Source organism: Amphiura filiformis, chromosome 1 (genome assembly GCF_039555335.1).
Source record: "Amphiura filiformis chromosome 1, Afil_fr2py, whole genome shotgun sequence".
NCBI lineage: Eukaryota > Metazoa > Echinodermata > Ophiuroidea > Amphilepidida > Amphiuridae > Amphiura > Amphiura filiformis.
Window position 1 is genome coordinate 41,375,073 of NC_092628.1, and position 19,980 is coordinate 41,395,052.

The window sequence follows — 19,980 nt, forward strand, 5'->3', positions numbered from 1 at the left end:
AATTTTCAAAGAAGATAATGCTTGAAGATATTGAACTACCTTGGTAACTCGGATTAAAACTGTAATTAAATATTTGTGCTCAAATTAATTGCAATTGGAACTTGAAAAAAAAATACACACAAAAAAAAACCCCACCGTTTGAATATTTATTAATTATAGATATATTATAGAGTGTATATATCTACCGCGTCCGTAACTTGCTTTCGCTTTGCTTATCCGGCTTTGTGTTACCCATATCCGTTACAACTTATGTCTGGCCCAGTCTGTACTTTATAAGGAAGTTCATTAAAGAGGTCGACAATTAACTTGCATGTAGTGAAAGTACTGAACATGAGTATATTAATACCAGAGAAGTCTCTGTATACTAAGTATGTACAATCTATGAGCGAAAGATGAAGAAACAATGTTGACAATAGTATTTACACTGATATCGTTAGCTAACGTGGTTATTTGTCAAAACTGTAAGTAAACATATATTTAATTTGTTGTAAGTTTAGCAATTACTTGATTAATATGTATATCTGACATGGAAATCAATACACTATGTATGGAAAACCTGTATCATCGCATGCAATTTTTCATTATTTTGGGGCAATTCCTTACCCCTTCCTTATACTCGCTCAGCAACCAATTTCTTCCTTGCCGATTGGTGCTAATAAAGTTTACTTCGTCATTTTGTGATCAATACAAATGCGAGAACTTTTACATATGAATATTAATTGTGTGCAAGCGTAGATTTTTACCCTCCAAGTTGTCTTTTATGGCCAAAATACTGACATATGAATTAGCATGATTAATGAAAGGGGCTATAAAGTATTAAACTACACTGTCTTAGGCAGCACAAATAAAAGACTTCTATAAAGAAAGTATTATTTTGATCAGCACCAACAACCACTTCAAATTGTAAACGTCGGGTCATACGGCTCTTTCCAAAAACCTACTAAAATAGTAGCCAATACTCCTAGTCTTGATTTTACCATCAAAACGTAGACCAACTTTATACTTGTCCACTTTAACCATGCCTTCAACCATAGGCCAACTCAAACTTTATCCAGATTCTTTTTGTGGCCAAAGTACTCGTTTCAATACAGTGTTGTTCCATACGCAGCACGTGGACCGTACGTTTTAAAGTACGTTTTTACGTACGTTAATACGGTGTTAAATATTGCTAGTCTCGGTTCCAAACTGAATTGTGCTCATTCGTCACGAATGAGAACATGGCGCCTAGAACAAAGACTATAAGCTACTGGTCAGCGCAGGCTACCGAGTCTCTTCGACATGAGGTAAATCAGCATATTTCAACGTAGCACCTGCGTTTTATTCCACGTTGGAATCCAAAATGTGAAATCGCAATGTCATTTTTATACGCAAAGTATCACATACATTTCAATGGGCAATCTCTGCGTATGGACACCGCGTATAAATTTAGTCAATTTTTAACACATCGCTGCACCTTTATTATAATGATTTGTTACAAACAAAAAGGATCATAATAATAGACTTATTGTACCTTCGTATGTTCATTATCCTGGACTGTCTTTAACATAATTTGTGAAATGGACAAATTTTGTACATTTTCAAAGATGTATCTAAGTTGATTTCGTACGTGGAAAATCTTCGAAAATACGTGACCTCGCTTCGATACAGGAGAGTGGTTTTGAATAGATCAATGTACGTCCGATACCTACGTTTCGAAATCGCAATCTCTCTAATATCTTTTTATTTAGTCCAACTTTATCACATTTTATATGTTTCCAAATCCGTATTCAATAATTCCAGATATTAGTGACGTACGTCTTGCAGACGATGCATTTTCGTACGGCCGGTTAGAAGTTTATTGGAATGACGATTGGAGGCCGGTGTGTAATAATGTAGACTTATATGGCAGTGTTGTTAGGCAATGGAACCATCAAGCAGCGTGGGTAGCATGTAGACAGCTAGGCTACCAAGGAGGAAGAGCATTATATTATGAAGGATTATCCGTAGAAACAACTAGCAAGGTCTATAACGTACAATGTGGATACGGTCCCAGGGGATACGGTACGTTAAAGGGCAAGTATATTCAACGTTGTGCGTACGTTTTGCCATTGTGAAAAGGGCAGCAGCAATTTTGTGCCAAGCGGCAGTCCCCGGTTCGAAACACCGGGACAAGATTGACCGAAAGTTGTAATGTTCATCTTCCTTTTATTGACACGCTTTTAGGCCATACTTCTCAGATAGCAAGACAACGTTGGCCCAACGTTGGCAATGGTCGGCATGGTCGCAGTCGGTAAGCCGACGCCAAGCCAACGTTGGACCAACATTGACGTGCCAACCTTAAATTATAGTTGGTGTGGGAACGTCAGACCAACGTTGGGTCAACGTTGTTATGCCAACCTTATATTATGATCGGTATGCCAACGTCAAGCCAACGTAGCCAGCCAACCTTAAAATGACGGTCGACATACCAACGTTGTTGTGCCAACCTTAAATGATGGCTGGTATGCCAAAGTCGAGCCAACGTAGCCAGCCAACCTTAAAATGACGGTCGGCATGCCAACGTTGGGCCAACGTTGTTGTGCCAACCTTAACATGATAGAAGGTATGCCAACGTTGTAGCAACGTAGCCAGCCAGTCGTAAAATGGTGGTTGTTACGCGGAGGTTGGGCCAATGACCTTGCACAAACTTTAATATGACGGTCGGAATGCCAACATTAGACTAACGTTGGTAAACTGTTGTAGAATTCATGGAAATGGCCATGTTTTTATTTTCTCTTTACTAGGCGTGTTAAAGAGTGACATTAAAATTAATAAAGACTATAAAATCCCCACTAGATAAATGTATAATGATAATAACAATAATAATAACACTAATAATGATAATAATAATAATAATAGGGCTAATAAATAATAATGATAATAATAATGATGATGATGATATAATAATGATAATGTTTAGTATAATAAACTACGCAAAAAAAGTTTCTGTATCGTTAGGAAATACTACTTTGGTAGGTTTGCTAAATAATCGCATGCGGGTGATTGTCCTGCGCATTTTGACACCTCAATCACTACCCTACGATACTCCTGAGAAAAGATATGAATGTTTAAGTAACATGAGGTCGAAAATTAAAATTGCAAAGAAGCCTATTCAATGGTTCTAGAGCTGATTCACTGATCGAAGACGGTTTCATTATTCCCGCCTTTTCAATTTGAACTGTAAAGCATTTTCCTTGATACATGTTGGATAATCCTTTGCTTATTGTGCAGATGAATGATCAAAAACAAAGGTGAGTGGGTACTAAGACATTTACGTTTTGAGAGATGGGTTTGGAAAAGGGATTCAAAACAGGTCATGATTACAGCAGTTTGGAAAATACTGTATGTTCAATATGTTCCCAAAACAGAAGAAATTGAGACACTTGAGTGGCCCTCCAGAAGCCATGATCTTAACCCCTTGGAGAACCTTTGGGATCAGCTCAAGAGACGAGTCAACAAGAAGATAATGGCAGATACAACTCTGGTGGGATTGTGTCGCATCGTTATCAATGATTGGATCGGGATTGAGCATGGTAACAACATTCGACGCCTCATTAGGAGCATGAAACGCCGCGTGGCTGTTGTAGGAAGTGAAGTTGGAAGCCGCTGCACTATGATGCCTGAAATGTGCTCAGCAAGTAAACCAAAATGTTATCTGCATGGTTTTTTTGTGTGTGTTCTTTTATGCTGAAAACTTGAATAGGCGTTTTTGCAATTTTTATTTTTCAGGAGTGTCGTAGAGTAGTGATTAATGTTTCAAAATGCGCAGGACACTCACCCGCATGCGATTATTTAGCAAACGTACAAAATTAGTCGCTAGATTTTAATAGTGGGTAAATTTCCAAACCATAAAGAAACTTTTTTTTTCGTGCGTAGTGTATAACCCTAATAAATATATAATAATAACAATAATACTTTGGAATTAAATCTTCGATAAGAATGTTATTTTTTATATTGCTTTTTGTTTCTAAATCAACATTAATATTTACAGTAAATTTGATCAATATCCCTAAAAAGATGCACTTTGATAGGTTTAGTCATCAACATATAGCTTATATTAACTTAAAACACTTTTTCAACAATGTAAACCCCATTAGCTCAATTGGTGGAGAATCAGACTTGTAAACCTAAGGTCACTGGTTCGAAAATCCCGGTAGGTAAATTAAGGTAAGTATAAAATTAAGGTAGTTAATTTGTCTTCGTTGTAATATAGGGAGCCAGGTAATTTAAGACTTAATGTAAGCACAATTAGCATCAGTAATTGATTTTTTTTTCATGATTTTTGTCTCATTGGGCTTGTTAGCCAATGGTTGGATCAACGTTGGCTAATGGTTGGATCAACGTTGATGAATGGATGGATTAATAACGTTGGCCCAACATCAAAGGTTTGGTGTTGGCCCAACGTCGCAAATTACATCTGTATTAGGGTTGGGGCAATGTTGGATCACGTTGGGCCAACGTAGAAAAGACAACGTTGGCCCAACGTACAAAGGTCAATTCACCCACGTTGGGCGAACGTTGGGCCAACGTAGTGTTGCTATCTGGGCTGTCCTAATTGTGATCCATTTTAGCGTTATGAATGAACTTCGCGATAAAGTATTTTCTAAATTTTTGAATATACTTTCCCCCCGAATCCTTATGACTTAAAATATTGTGTGGTTTTAACACAATCTAAGCGCAATTATTTGTGTTCATCTAAATGACATTTGACCCCTTTGTTTTATGGATTCCAGAAGTAGGTCCTTTTAGGGCCTATTCAAAATCCTATTAGGGCATATTTCAAAATAATTTGGCTTCCTTATATCGTAGTGATCAATATTTTTTAATTGATCGCTACGACATAAGGAAGCCACGTGACCAAATTGGTACTTTTGTCCACTCTGTCCCCATCTTCATGAAATCAACCTTCATTCTGTTTAAGGGTAGACGAGGTATTGTTGGTCGAAGCAACCTAAAAAATCGATTTTCATTATCTAGATCAATATATTATTGAAAATTAACACCTTGATGTTTTGCAAAAGTTTATTCTACAAATGGTATACTTTGCAAACTTGCTTAATTTATTGTTGTTAATGAGTTATGTACGTTTTACAAAAGTGTTGTTGTTTCAGCCCTCATTACAACGTAACTCAAGAACCGCAGCACCTATAAAAGTATTTCTGAGATATTTTAATTCTTCTACACACTCGCTATGAATTGAGCAATACAATTTTTGCCAAAGCTCACTACCATTCGTAAGATGCTTTGAACTACCAAATCACAACAGTTTAAAATAATGAATAACCTTAACTATTTCAACTATTCCTGAACACCTGGATCGATTTCAAATCACAGCTGATTGATTCGTATTATTCTGAAGTGCTTGAGAGTTTGAGACTCGTAGGGCTATGTCCTGTGCATCATATCGTTGTGATCACGGTATATTGCCGAATAGAATCCAAGAATAAACCTTTCACTGCTAAAAAATCAGTAACGTTGCAGTTGTATAAAAAGTTAACTTTGCAATTATGTCAATTGTTACATAACAATTATTTTGCGATTTAGCTATAGAGTGTATGCAATAAACCAACCGGAACGATATAACAATTGAGATGGCAGCCATGTTGGAGGACAGTTCTAAAATAGCTTAAGATGACAGAGGGACAGGTCTCTAGATCGATTCCACATCCATTCATACCTATCACCTGTTTTAATGTATTATCATGCGATTTGCCCCGTGGCACCTTATGGAGGACAGAATTTTATTTAAATGAGGATGACTCTGTCATGAGTGACGTCGTATTGCATACCCTCTATACGTACATAATGGATGTGTAAAACTTTACTTGCGTATTTTTCTTCTATGTGTGTACGTGTAGGCACGTATAAATAAAACCCATTCAAGCAAATAATTTCGGTTTTGGTTGTTTGGTTAGATATACTTCAAATTGAGTTTTAATCCTAATTTAAATTAGTCTTGGCTAAAAAAGCAGACTAATACTAAGACAAATCCGATCATGTTTCAAGTTTTGACCCTTGTGGAACCCAAAATTTGACATTTGACCTTTTAGTCTATATCTTAAGTACTATACATCGAAGATAGGTAAAACTATACTTGTTCTTAATCGTTATGATGACAGTATTGGTAATGCGCTGGTATGGGTTTGAATCAGATTTCGCGAAATTTGTAATTCGACCCTGTAAAGCAACCATTTTGGTTTGTGCAAAATTGGGGATCTTTCCCACACTGGGATTCCTTCGGACTTTTTTTACTAGACTATGTTGTTCTGGGGACTTCATAGAAATGCACTGTGGTAAAGTGAATTCTGTTGGAATTAGCTCCAAGTGAAATCTTACTTTTCTTGGACTATAATTATGATCGGGGGGGTGGCAGGGCCGAGCAGCACCCAGCGATTTTCTCGGCGCGACACCCCACGATGCCCCACTCAATTTGCCATTCTCCTCGCAATAAGATTGGGTCTGCGCAATTTCATGCCAAATTTAAGCAAAATATAGGGTTTTCCTACTTGCTTCTGGAACAGCCGGTACTACATTGGTGCAAAGCCAGGACACCTTAGAAGAGGTCTCATTTAGATTCTATGGTATCAGACCAATCGACCAGCCTGTATTTCTTATATTTTGGGTTTCCTAACACTCACACGGGGTTTGTCGGAGTGCCCTGTGTGTTGCTCGCCTGCCCTGCTTAAAGGGAGGTACACAGCCTGTGGTATTTGGTAGGGTTATGAATTAACAAAATTGGGGAATTAAGAAATGGAAAGTAAAAGTACAGTAAAAATCACGGAGTAATAATAATTAAAAATAAAAGGATTGGCGGAGTTCGTATTTTTGACCATTTTGAAGATGTGCTGATTTTTCTTCCAGACAAGGACATACTAAAAGACTGTGACTATGAAGTGGGTGCGGTTGATTGCAAAGATAACCGTCAAGCAGGTGTAGCTTGTTTTAGTAAGTTCGAAAACGTTGAGTATGTAACAGTATAAACCTTGAGTTTGGTACTTGCTTCGTTATAACACGATTGCTACTTGGCCGGATGCCCAGTTGTTAATTTGTGCGTCGTAACAATTAAATAATTAATCATACCGCATAATAATGTCTGGTATTCGCGCATTGCACCCAACTCTCCCTTCCCTTGTTGAATTTTGGATTTCCGTCATTCGTTTTGAAAACTGCGTAATTAGGTTAGATGTGTAGAAAAGTTTTGAAGGTTTGTGAGAAAACGTTGTAGAAAAGCACTTTGAAAATGTTGGAAGTAGGCCTAATTAGCTTTCTTTATTGCTCGCTATTCTCTTCAAATATCTATTTTCAGGTATGAAAATCTGGTTTCCAACATTTGGAATGTGCGAGAGGAAGAATATATATGGCATATCAAAATTCAAAAGAGGGCAAACAGTTTACGAGTCTTTTTTTAGCAGTAAACGTAATGTTGCTGCAATGTTTTGTTTATATATATATTGGTAATTTTGCACGGTACTTCTCTGGGGCACACCGTTCGAAAATTGTACCCTCCTCCCAGTGCTCGAAATTATTGAGTAGTCACTTAGATAAATTAAAATGATCCCAATTCCTATACTACTCAAAAAATACCTGAAGCAAGTTAAAATTCTTAAATATTTTATCTGAAATGTATTTTGTGATCAACGTATTCTTAATCTTAATATTTGTTTATTTACGAGTAGAACTTGTGGAACGAAAGTTGTAACTCTGAATTTCACGCGAATGCGATCATCAGACAACTCGTGGAACTTTCGTTCCACAGGTTCTACTCATATTATTAGCTCTGCTTTAACGCATCGAGCACTCTGCACGAAGATAGTTATCTTTATCCAAGTATTTATTTACTTACTTCTTTATTTATATTTATTTATTTATTTATTTATTTATTTATTTATTTATTTATTTATTTATTTATTTATTCATTTATCTATTATCATTATTACTGCTATATAAAAAAAGTAATACTAGTTTGATTTGTTTTACTTAATTATACTAAAATCAATAATCAGACGTTGATGATATATATATCACGAGGTATGGAGATGAACCAATATGGAACGGACGTATAGGGGTGTTAACATATAAAGAATGGAGACCGGTGTGTCAGAATGTAGTATATGGCACTGATGACACAGAATGGAACCATCAAGCAGCATGGGTAGCCTGCAGGCAACTAGGCTACCAAGGAGGAAAAGCAACTTCTTATCCAGGATTTTCTGTTCATAGTGAACGGAAAGTCTTTGATGTACAATGTGGAGACGGTATGTTATTGTTTCTAAAATAATAATTGGCTATAACACTCCAATTCCATTTACGTTGACTTTGATAAGATCGAATCCGTTTGTAAGCTAGGGTCCTAGAGTGTAGATTGAAAGACTCCGAATACTCGTGTAATTATTCTGAATAGCCAAACCTTTTTGTAACATTACAAACAAAACAATTAGGGCCTATATATTTGCCTAGTACTTGGACTCGATCCTCGGACGATCGGAATTCGAGTGTCTACTTATACCATACACAATATTTTTAAAAGGTAGTTGCATATCCCTGGTAGTTGTAACGCGCAAACAAGCTTAAACATATATAATATTTACAATATCTTTAGTCTTATATTAATGATGTAGGCCTATACATTAGAACTTTATTTTTGTATACTTTAACAATCTTCGGTCATTGGTATTTAGGTGATTTGGAATTTAAGTTTTGAAACAAAGCTTGCGAGATTATTTATGTTCATCAACCGATCATGAAACAATGTGACTAAATCCATATGGCAACACGCTCGGAAACCCTTGACATAAGGTAAAGGGTTTCTTAAGGGGGTCGATCTTTTGTGCGTAATTATAGAGGGCCAGGGGATTCACGCTATCATTAAAAAAAATTGTTTGAAGAAGTCAAAGAGCCCTAGGAATAAAAACTGTAGTGTAATTCACACCAGATACAATTTCTTTATACGACAAAAATTAATTTTTGTAATCGATCAAAAAACAAACGTTTTATATCAATTTTAAATTTAGCCTGAATCCGTAAATATGGTACCTCTCGCCCTTTTTTTTAGGTCAAGGCTATTTTTACCATTATGCAGCGAACCATTGTTGAAGCTATTTCACATACATGTACAAAACATTCTAGAGAAAGAATGAGGACTTATAGTGTTGAAATATCTTTTGTTGATTTCGAATGATAATGTTATGAAGTCGTAAATTTTAAGGTCACATTCCTAAAACCAAAACAAAACATTGCGACGCAGATAATTCCCGACTTACGCAATTTCATCATCACCTCTAGATTAGACATACTAATTGAAATAAGTCATTTTCAGATATGTTATCTCAATTAAACTTGGGGATGGGGGTAATGATCTCATAGAGTGCGCTCTGAGTTGTTCCGCTTTTCCTAGTCCTTTAGCAAACACCTTATTCTATGGGTTAAATTTAAATTATAATTAGTTAAGATAATAACCCACTTTTTGACGGAATTTGTTTCTAGGCCTATACGACGACTTGAAAGACTGTGAGTCTATCAAACTGGAGAATGTTGACTGTGACGGTGACCTCCAGGCCGGTGTGTCTTGCTTTGGTAAGATATTTTCGTTCTGAAATCAGGATTTTTTGCTTTTTACGAGGTCTGTTACATTTATATATTTATTTATTCATTTATTTATAACAATTCGAACATGAGACCAGGCGAAAACCCAATAGAATGGCCCAAATATGCACCAAAGAGTAATAAACAAGAAGACATAATATGAAAAAACAGAGAAAAAGAAAACATATGCAAAATAAAATACTGAAAAACAACTGAAATGGAAGGCTAAAATACTGGTACCGGATGTACCGAATGAATCTCGCACAAAGAAGAATGCCAAAATGGGTGAAATGTTGGGGATGATACCCACCCGATTTCTCTGATGACGACAAAAATGTTGCAAATAGCTTAATTTACCCAATCATACTGCCTACTTTATTACTTATTCATGATAGATATTATGTTGGTAATGTTTTATGCGGATGAAGTATAAGTAATACCTAGCCCAACAGATTCCCATATATGAATTTTTATTTATAAAGTAACATGCGCCCGTCATGTTAATTGCAAAATCGACAGTTTATTATTAAAGGTAAATTTATATTTGATAAATCATATTTCATCCAATTTCTTGAAAAAAAGATGATATAGATATTGGGTTCAACAACGACAGAACAAATGAGGGCAACGTGGAAATCAAGGTACAGGACGAGTGGCATGCAGTGTGTTATCATACAGGATATATCAGTGACTTCGTATGGAATGTGCGAGCTGCTTTACTTGCTTGTCGACGGTTTGGGTTTGTTAGCGGAACACCATTAGCTTTAGATGGCTTGTCAACATCAGGATACCTTGTTAATGATGTCAGATGCCCATACGGTGCGTATAAAACCCTGGTACCCCATTAGCTTTATATAGCTTGTAAACATCAGGATACCTTGTTATTGATGTCAGATGCCCATACGGTGCGTACATGTATATAAGACCCCTGGTTTGTTAGTGGAACATCATTGGCTTTAGATGGATTGTGAACACGAGGATATCTTGTTAATGATGTTAGATGCCCATGCTCAATATTATACATTCGAATAATATATATAAAAGACAGAGATATGTTGAATCTACAATGATAAGTGTAAACTTTAAACATAATTTGGCATGGTACTTAAAAAGTATTTAATTTGTTTATTGTGTAACCTATTTTCAATTTCAGGCTTATTCGATCATCTTCAAAATTGTTCGTTTGAAATTCAGAACACATCATGTGACGGCAACATGCAGGCGGCTGTTAAATGCTACAGTAAGATACAAGATACAATTAAAATAGTTATAATAATCATTTTCATATTTATTTTTCCGAGCGTACTGCGATACGCCTAGAATGTGTTCAATTGATTCGTAACAGGTTTAAACATTTCTATTCAATCGCACATATATCTTCTATTTTTCTGAAGGAGTCATTGTTTGCATCTCCTACTAAACATCCTAACTAATAATATATTTAGCCTATTAATAGATAAAATATGGTTGTCACGTAATTATGAACATGCAGAATATGGACTAGCGTGTACTACCGAGCATATTTTTTGTTTAATAGAATTTACTGTTACAACAATAAATAAATAGATAAATAAATAGATAAATAAATAAATAAATAAATAAATAAATAAATAAATAAATAAATAAATAAATAAATAAATAAATAAATACACGGGAGAAATGTGATATGACGGACGTAGCAGTAACTTTATTGATATTGATAATTGCTAGCTTTCGACTATGTCTTCATCAGGCAACTCAACTACAAAGAAAATTGATACGGGAACTAAATAATAATAAATAAACCAAAGTAAAAAGGTACGACATGAACATGAAAATGAAAATATTATTATTTAGTTCCCGTATCAATTTTCTTTGTAGTTGAGTTGCCTGATGAAGACATAGTCGAAAGCTAGCAATTATCAATATCAATAAAGTTACTGCTACGTCCGTCATATCACATTTCTCCAGTGCATTTATTATTTCCGGTATGACAGCCTCAACGTGTATACATCATCAAATTTCTCACAATAATAAATAAATAAATAAATAAATAAATAAAAAAATAAAAAAATAAATACATTCATTCATTCATTCATTCATTCATTCATTCATTCATTCATTCATTCATTCATTCATTCATTCATTCATCACTTATTATATGATTTCAGCTGGTGACGAATGTCCTAATGGTTATTTACCATTCCAACGTTCATGCTACAAAGTAACTAATACAGAATTATCGAGAGCAGATGCTGCATCAGCATGTGAGGATAGTGGTGGACATCTGGCAGATATAACATCATTGGACGAACAGGAGTTTATTGTCAGCATTCTTACTGCATCTGGTGGTGGAGATGCTTGGTTTGGAATGCTTAAAGACTTAGATGCTGAGGGGGAATATAAATGGTCAGATGGGTCACCTTTAATACATGATGAAACATGGCAGGATATATACACCTATTACGATGCTATCCCGGATGTTATTTGCATGCGACTGAGAGAAGGATCTGAATATGGTTGGCGTGATGACCGGTGCAGTGAAAAATATAAGTTTGTATGTGAACTTGAAGGTAAATAGCCTATACATTAGTGTAGCCACCCACATTCCCTCAATCTATTGTTAGTATCCGATACCATGGTTCCAACGGGGGTAGCTAGCTAGGGGCATGGGGGGGCGGTTGTCGTGTTGGAGAGGTGCCAAATCGCCCGATTTATGGCAATACATAAATCTGTCGGTTCAGCACCCCTTACAAACGGTAAAAGTCCGCGCTCTTTGCGCACATTTCATTAAAAATAGTTATCATGAGACCGTTAAGGTTATGAAAAAATTAGTAATACAGGGTGTCCCCAAAAAATTGCGCCCTCTTTTTCTCCTATTTCTGAAACGTTGATTAAATATATTTTGGTATGTAAAGAAACCTTTAATCGTTAGCTTTAATAAACCAAAACAGTTATTTCAATCGGCTCAAAACTGTTGAAGATATGCCCTTTTGAATAAAAGTGCCCGTTTTTTCACTCTGTCCACGGATAGCAAACAGAGTGATTGGAATGGCTCATGCTGTGGAGTGGCCTGCACGATCACCAGACCTCACACCACTTGATTGTTTTCCTTTGTGGCAAAATCCAAGATCTTCGCAAACGTATGACTGAATGCATTCGCATGTATCCGGCGCACAAGGATGGTACGCAACGCAATTGATGCAATGAGGACCAGGGCTGAAACCTGTATTCGCCAAGGAGGCAACCATGTAGAGGGCAGAGCAGCACAGTAAACTCACTTCAGAAGAACCAAAGACAAACCAAACAGCCTTTTAGGGCTACCTTTTATCCTAAAAAGAGAAATGACTTATGTTGTAAATAAAAAAAAGAAAGCAAGAAACAACAAAGTAAGAAAGTAAGAAACATAATAAAACAGAAGGTATAAATAACCAAGAAAAAATAAGTAATTGCAAGTAAAGCAAAAGAAGTCTCATTCGGCATCCATTTTACCCACAAATTAATGACACTATTAACAAAATTCATTGCCCATAAACCCACCGGTAAAGCCCATTCCATGAATAAAGTTATTTTATATTAAAAAGTTATCATTGAGGAATGTTTGATATTAATGCATGGTATGTGTACTCCTTTTCAATCTTTGAAGTAGCCAAACCTTCTCCGTGGACAGAGTGAAAAACGGGTACATTTCTTTTAAAGAGAATATCTTCAAAAGTTGTGAGCCGATTGATTTTTGGTTTATTAAAGCTCACGACTCAAGGTTTCTTGAAATAGGAGAAAAAGAAGGCGCAATGAGGGGCCTCTTTTTTTTTTTGGGGGGGGGGGACACCATGTATTTGTGAAAAACTTTCAAAAGTTATGCTCTGACTCAGAGGAAAAACCCCTCAGGCTCACCTCAGAAAGGGAACCATTCTTTATTCTTGCCCTGGACACCCGTGGGTCACGGTCCCATTATTGACTGCGTTTGGCCATGGTCAGATGGTTGTGCAGTGGTTAGGATACTCGCCTCTGTACAAGGCGGGCCAAATACTCGTCGATATTGTTAAACAATTCAGTTCGGGCCCGTACAAATCGATGAGGGCCAGTAGCATTTTAGACCTATACAGGTCCAAATGGCTCTAAAACACTTCGACTTATTTCCATCACTGCCTTTGTTTAATCTTTGTATCTAAGTACATGATGGCTACGGTCCTGGAAGTAGTTGTGATGATGTATCTTCTATAAATAGCAGTACTTTTCTGTAAAACGGAAATTGGTCTTACAAAAACAGAAAAAACCGCGATGTGTATAAATTGTAATGTGGTGTCAACACATTAGCATTCGGGATATTTTCTTCAATTTTGATTAACTCCTAATATGTAACCGGATATTAGGAAACTAACATCATTGATCTCATAATTAAGTTTCAATTTAAAATCATGATATAAATAAAGATGTTCAAATGCATACCGTATCTTTGGTAACTTAATATCGTTTGTTATTTTGATATGATTTAGATTTTTCGTCCCCAGTTACTTTGATATCATCTGACAGTCCCAACAAAGCAACATCTGAAATAACAGGTAAGCTATATACTATGCGGTAGTTTCGTTTTTTCTTTTTTGTTATGTCGAGAATATCTAGGCATTAACAGCTGAAATCTAAGAGATAACGCTGACGAATCTTCGGCCAGGCACAAGTGATCTGGTGAAGGGGGTTTCCGTAGATAGCTGGTTGGGGTATTTTTACAGGACAAGCAAGTGTAGCCGACAATCAGGCGATACCTTGATCGGATCGGAACCGACTGTAACGAGGTCTTTTTATCATGGATTATCTGCCCCGCCATTACCAGATGAACCACGGGGAGCACGGAGATTTTTTGGTCATTTTTTTTCAACTTTGGTATCATAAAAATGACTCAGTTTCAGCTTTTCTGACAATTATTGTGCAAGAAAACGGTAGCTTAGAGATTGGCTCAAGCATGTCGAGTGTTTGTGTACATGTTAACTGAAATGTATACAAATTTTTAAATGTCAACTTTTTTGGTCTTCGGTAACAGGTAGTTGTAAATCCTGAAGCATATCCCGGGCTACAATACTGCCATATAACTATGATTATGGTAATATTCTAAAACAAAAGCATATCTTGTTCCCGGGATCTTGTTGAACTACCTTCCTTCTTTTTTTGCTTATTTATAAAGGTATGGTGTATTTTAGTTACAAGTATGACATGTAATTCTAAATACGACTGATTTCAAATTGTAAATGGGTGGAATTAAAGAGTCCTATTGGCCTCAATTCCTCACGTTGTCTAGTACTAACGTGTGACGACCAAGTGGCAACTGATGAAACAATGAGTTTTGAACATCTTTTGAAATAGATATTGAGAATTTATGCCTTATACCATGTTATAGCATGTCAATGTGGAACCCATGTAACAAGTATATATGTGACGTGTCATGTCAAAATCAGACACTTTTGGAGCAGGTTATAGATTTTGAGGTTTTTACATGCCTTAAATATAGAGATATTTTGCTCATAACGCCATTTTCCCCAATGAAATCGGACATTCCTAAGCGAAGATAATGAGTTCGTAAGTTATGGTATTATAAAATTGGAAATTGAGATATCGGCCTTAAAAAATATTTTTGAAAATGTTGAGAGTAGGAATTACCTTGAAAAATGTCTCAAAAATACAAGATGCCAGTTATATTCCGGTCTGAAACTATCAGACAATATTTTTAACATTAATAACATCACAAATTCGCAACAAACCCAAATTGTGAAAAAATCACCCCGGGCAGACATTTGGCTATTCCTCCATTTACAGCTATTTACGATCCTGCCCAAAATGTCTGCTTTTGACTTGACACGTCACATATAGGGTATCACTGATGTTGTATACACAAATTCGGAAATGATGAAATTCATTGTTGCTTTCTCAAATACTAGTATGAAATAGATAAAATACATAAACGATAACCACCATCCAGACTCATACATAATAGGTCATACAATTCTTAAATATATAAGATAAAAGCTGCTTTGTTGTAGCTATTTCATAATAGTTTACTTTTTTAAATAATACTTGATCATTATGTTTATTAGAGAAACCAATCAATTCAACCTCTGCTGGAGAAGGTGGTAATGGCGAACAGCTTCAGAGTGATAATACAGGTATTTTTTCCGTGAATATTGTTAATATATGATAATACCAATAACCGTAGGTTGTCGTTATTGTTAAGCATTTTCAATAGAATATGAAATTTTGACAATCGTATGATCATACAATGAGTCGAAGTTTTTTTCATATTGACAGGTCGAGAATCCGGGTTGTTGCTCGTGTTTTTCTCACCAGAATGCACACTTCAACAATGTCCAAATGATATGATGATGCATGATGATCAACTTGTTAAAGTTGATATCAATTTATGATCTACTTGTTAAAGTATTATAATGTGACTTGCTACCACGAAATGAGCGTAAAGACGCAAGTTGATAATTTTGAGCCGTATGTTCTTTGTTTTACGCGCCTGTTCAAGCCAATGGCCCTGTATGAATGGGGCACAATGGGTCATTCACGAAGGATATACTGCTGGCATGTACAGGTGCGTGGCAAACAAAGAAAATCAACTCAGCAGTCAGGATGTCATGAAACTACGAACTTGCGTCTTAATTCTCATTTGGTGGTAGCAGGTCACATTATATCATTACATGTACCCTTCAACAGCAAGAAAGCAATATTGTACAAAATTTGCTTGTATTTACTCGTACCTTTAATTGTACTTGTATACAGTTGTCATTGCAGGCAGTATTATTGGTGTTTTGCTTTTTCTCATCTTGGCATTGGTTATTACTTTATTTCTGTACAAGTAAGTTATAAGAAGTTGTTGTTAAGCATTTAGAATTTTTCGTACAGATTTGTTTGTAATCTGTAATCAGACCGCGAATTTTTTCTAGGTTTCGCACTCATGTACAACTGTTACAACATGTACAACTTCATAACTGAACTGCGTGGAATTCCACAAATTATGCACTATCGCTGGGAACATTGGTGAAGTGTCGATTTGTATCTGAATTGAGCAACCGTTGAACATCAACATTTTTTCTTTTATCCTTGGTACGATATTTTTGCAACGAGCTCTTCTCATGTGTCGCCTGTGGATGAATAGGGCAAGCAATATTATTTGTAACAGCCGATACAGAGGACCAGAAGTGAGGGTGGGAAAGCATTTTTGGTACGACATTTTAGGGAACCACCATTACTGTACATTACTGTGCTAGAATTTATGACAATAGCAAAAAATATAATTACGAAAATTTTGTTGCTTGATGCGAGTTATTATGTTTTCCCCAAATATTTCATATGGGAACAGCGTCAAGTAGGCACGTCAAGTGGGAAAAGGATGTTTGGAAAGTCTTGGGGAGTGTTTTTGGCAGACCCTTATGCCCCTGGAGAACACCGTAGCTATAGGGCCCGATTGATTCTTAATTAAATAAAAAAAGGCTACCTATTGGCATTCTGTTTTTGTATTACCTCTTGCCATCTCTTGTCCACCTAGGCGCAGTAGAAAGGAAGTCATCAATACACCAGAGCCTCAAGTACAATCATATAACACCAATCCAACATTCGAACCAGATTCCACAATTGAAAATGGTAACGATGCCCAACCTCCTTACAACGCTAACGAATACGTCTATGTAGCTGGTGCCCAACCTGACAACGAATACAACTACGTAGCTGAGGCGCAACCCGACAACGAATATAACTATGTTGATGCTAACTATCTGCGTTCTACGGGGAATCCTGTGTCGGATGGTAATAATGATGACAATACCTATTCTTATGCTGAGACACCTGTCGGGGTTGGCCTTCGTCCATCAGCACCAGAAGAGCAACCAATGGAAGAAGGCTGGATGGAAAACAAAATTTATTCTACTTCAGATGATGTTGGTGATCCAAATGCCCAAGAAGAAGGATGGGCTGATAACACAATTTATGGGGATTAATATATTGAATATATGTGTTGTACTGTATCGGAAATGAACATATATGTGATACGATCAAGCAAAATCAGTCTATAGAGTAGGCCCATGTCAATTTTGGGATCCTATCGTTTTCATTTGCAGCAGATTAAAAGCTTCACATTAGTGAATGTCAATACGACCTTTGGTTAAAAAATATGTAACAATTTGAACACCGGTAAATTAAAAAGAAAGAAACGGAGCAAATCAAGTTAGAGTATTTTAACTGAGTCATTTTTAGCACACCTAAAATACATGTAATGTATAGTCAACTCAGTAATGATACCTTTGGTTTAAGATATGGCTACGAAATTTGGCATAACATGGACGCGCTAAGAAAAACGAACGCGAGTGGCGCTTTGAGACAACAATTTGTTATCCTTACAACTAAACCAAATTAGTAGTATTTGTTTGAGCGCTGCGCGCATTTGTGTCAGCAATTGGGAGGGCGAAACTCATTACCCCCCCACGGGCGCCACAACCCCTTGCTGCGCCACTGGTATCTTCCTCTGATAACATCCGCTAAGAATTATAAACTAGAGGTCCACGAAGGACGCTACCGGAAGATTATCCTTCACAAGGGATTTTACGCAAACTTTTACACAATCTTCATTCTATCAATCCAATAAAAACATCTGTAAAATTTAAGAGACTCGCTTATTCTGAGAAGCATTAAGGTTTTAAGGTCATACTCGCTCCGAGTCACCTTTAAAGGACACAATTTGTCTGCTGTTAGGACGTTACAAAACCAAGGTGTGAAGGGAGATTTGCGGTTTTTTTTATAATGCAGGGGTGTCGGGGCGAGTATAATACGGGGATTGGATGTGCTTTGATTTGTATGTTGGGTTGTGTTTTCAATTTAACGTAGGAATTCCCTAACAGACAAGTTCTGGCTCAGGGAAGTGAATCATGGAGTTATATAATGCATTACGGTTGTCGCGAATCTACTTTGACCCAATCTGAACTTTATGAGGAAGTTCGTTCATAAATACAAAATAACAAAACAGCTAATAATGTACTTGGTTTTGAATTCTTATAGTACTGTTGTTATAAACTAGTGTTGTTGTAACTGAGTACAAAATCTGATCGTTATAAAAGATAAGTCGTTTCTCGGTATACACACAATCTACAACCAGAAGAGGAAACAACAATGTTGCCGGTAATTGCCTTGCTAACATTTGGTTATATCATGAACGTGAATATTGTTGTATGTCAGGATCAATACGGTAAGTAGACCTCTATTGTAAGGATTTAATCTCCAAAAGAGATAGTCCAGGGCCTTACGTCACAAAAACGCTTCCCGCATGTTCATTTAGGGTTAAAAGCCAATCTACACAGACCAGGGATATGAGAGTAGACTACTCTCACACCCCTGCACAGACCAATGAATCACATGAACTAGGGATGAACCATGCTACCATTTTTTCAGATGGGGTTGATGGCGGCCTAATAATTTAAGGTAAAGCTTGACATGAATCAATGGACTTTTTTTTGCCTTATTACACAGGTAACGAAACACTGAGATGAGGCAAACTATTATTCAGTTAATTTTTCCAAGCGGAATAATTTGAGACCACTTTGATCAAAATCGAAGCATTTTAATTTTTTTTCACCCCTATGGACAATGGTGGGGACCAAACTTTTAAATATGACCTTTGTGCCTAAAACGCCAGAACTGTACATCGGAGATAGGTAAGACAGTTTTCTGAATCTTAAAAATGAGAGGAATACAATAAGATGAGTTTTATTCATATTCATCCAATTTTGAAATTAGAGCCCTGCATTAGCTGCCATTTTTGTTTAATGCTATTAGCATTGTATTGTGCGAATAATGTCGCCATTTATCAGAACCAAATGCAGTACCGATTAAATTTTTTGGGGAACAGTTTGGAGAATCTTGCATAATAAAAACACTGTTTTGTTATAATATAATCAATATTTTGATTGTGGAACGGTAATTTAGACAACTAACTACCTACATTATTTCTCAACTTTCTGCCTCTCGGTATCCCATTTCATTTTCACTCCGTCTTAAAGCCCTTTTTATCCAAACGCCTACGAATTAAAAACGAGCGTTTTGTTTTGCATGTGCTAGTTCAATAATAAGACCTTAGAATTAAAAAAAAACCTTTGAATTATAACATTTCTGCTTGAAAAAATAATTATGTGATTTGCTATTCACTCAATCTAAATTACACAACGAGGTGTGTGATGTGCATCTATTTATTTGTTTTCAGCTGGTGATGAATGTCCTGATGCCTACTTACCCTTGCAACGTTCATGCTACAAAGTAAATAATACAGAATTACCTAGAGCAGACGCTGCAACATCATGTGATAGTCCTTCAAGGAGGACCACGCTCCATTTAGTACGATAGTCCACGCCGTCAGGCGTGGGT

At 36.4% G+C, this 19,980-nt stretch overlaps 2 protein-coding genes across 2 annotated transcripts; both read left to right on the forward strand.

Annotated features, from left to right (window-relative positions):
- The first annotated feature begins 1,217 nt into the window (after nt 1-1,217).
- LOC140160232 (neurotrypsin-like) lies at nt 1,218-10,448 on the forward strand. Its single transcript, XM_072183509.1, has 6 exons — nt 1,218-1,283; nt 1,728-2,040; nt 6,880-6,963; nt 8,022-8,273; nt 9,502-9,591; nt 10,183-10,448. The coding sequence occupies exons 1-6, from the start codon at nt 1,218-1,220 to the stop codon at nt 10,446-10,448; spliced, it is 1,071 nt and encodes a 356-aa protein (XP_072039610.1).
- On the forward strand, nt 6,891-18,586 carry LOC140147183 (uncharacterized). The gene is made up of 10 exons (XM_072168966.1): nt 6,891-6,963; nt 8,022-8,273; nt 9,502-9,591; nt 10,183-10,419; nt 10,754-10,840; nt 11,751-12,152; nt 14,076-14,141; nt 15,666-15,734; nt 16,354-16,429; nt 17,120-18,586. The coding sequence occupies exons 5-10, from the start codon at nt 10,816-10,818 to the stop codon at nt 17,565-17,567; spliced, it is 1,086 nt and encodes a 361-aa protein (XP_072025067.1). The 5' UTR covers nt 6,891-6,963; nt 8,022-8,273; nt 9,502-9,591; nt 10,183-10,419; nt 10,754-10,815; the 3' UTR covers nt 17,568-18,586.
- Nucleotides 18,587-19,980: the final 1,394 nt, after the last annotated feature.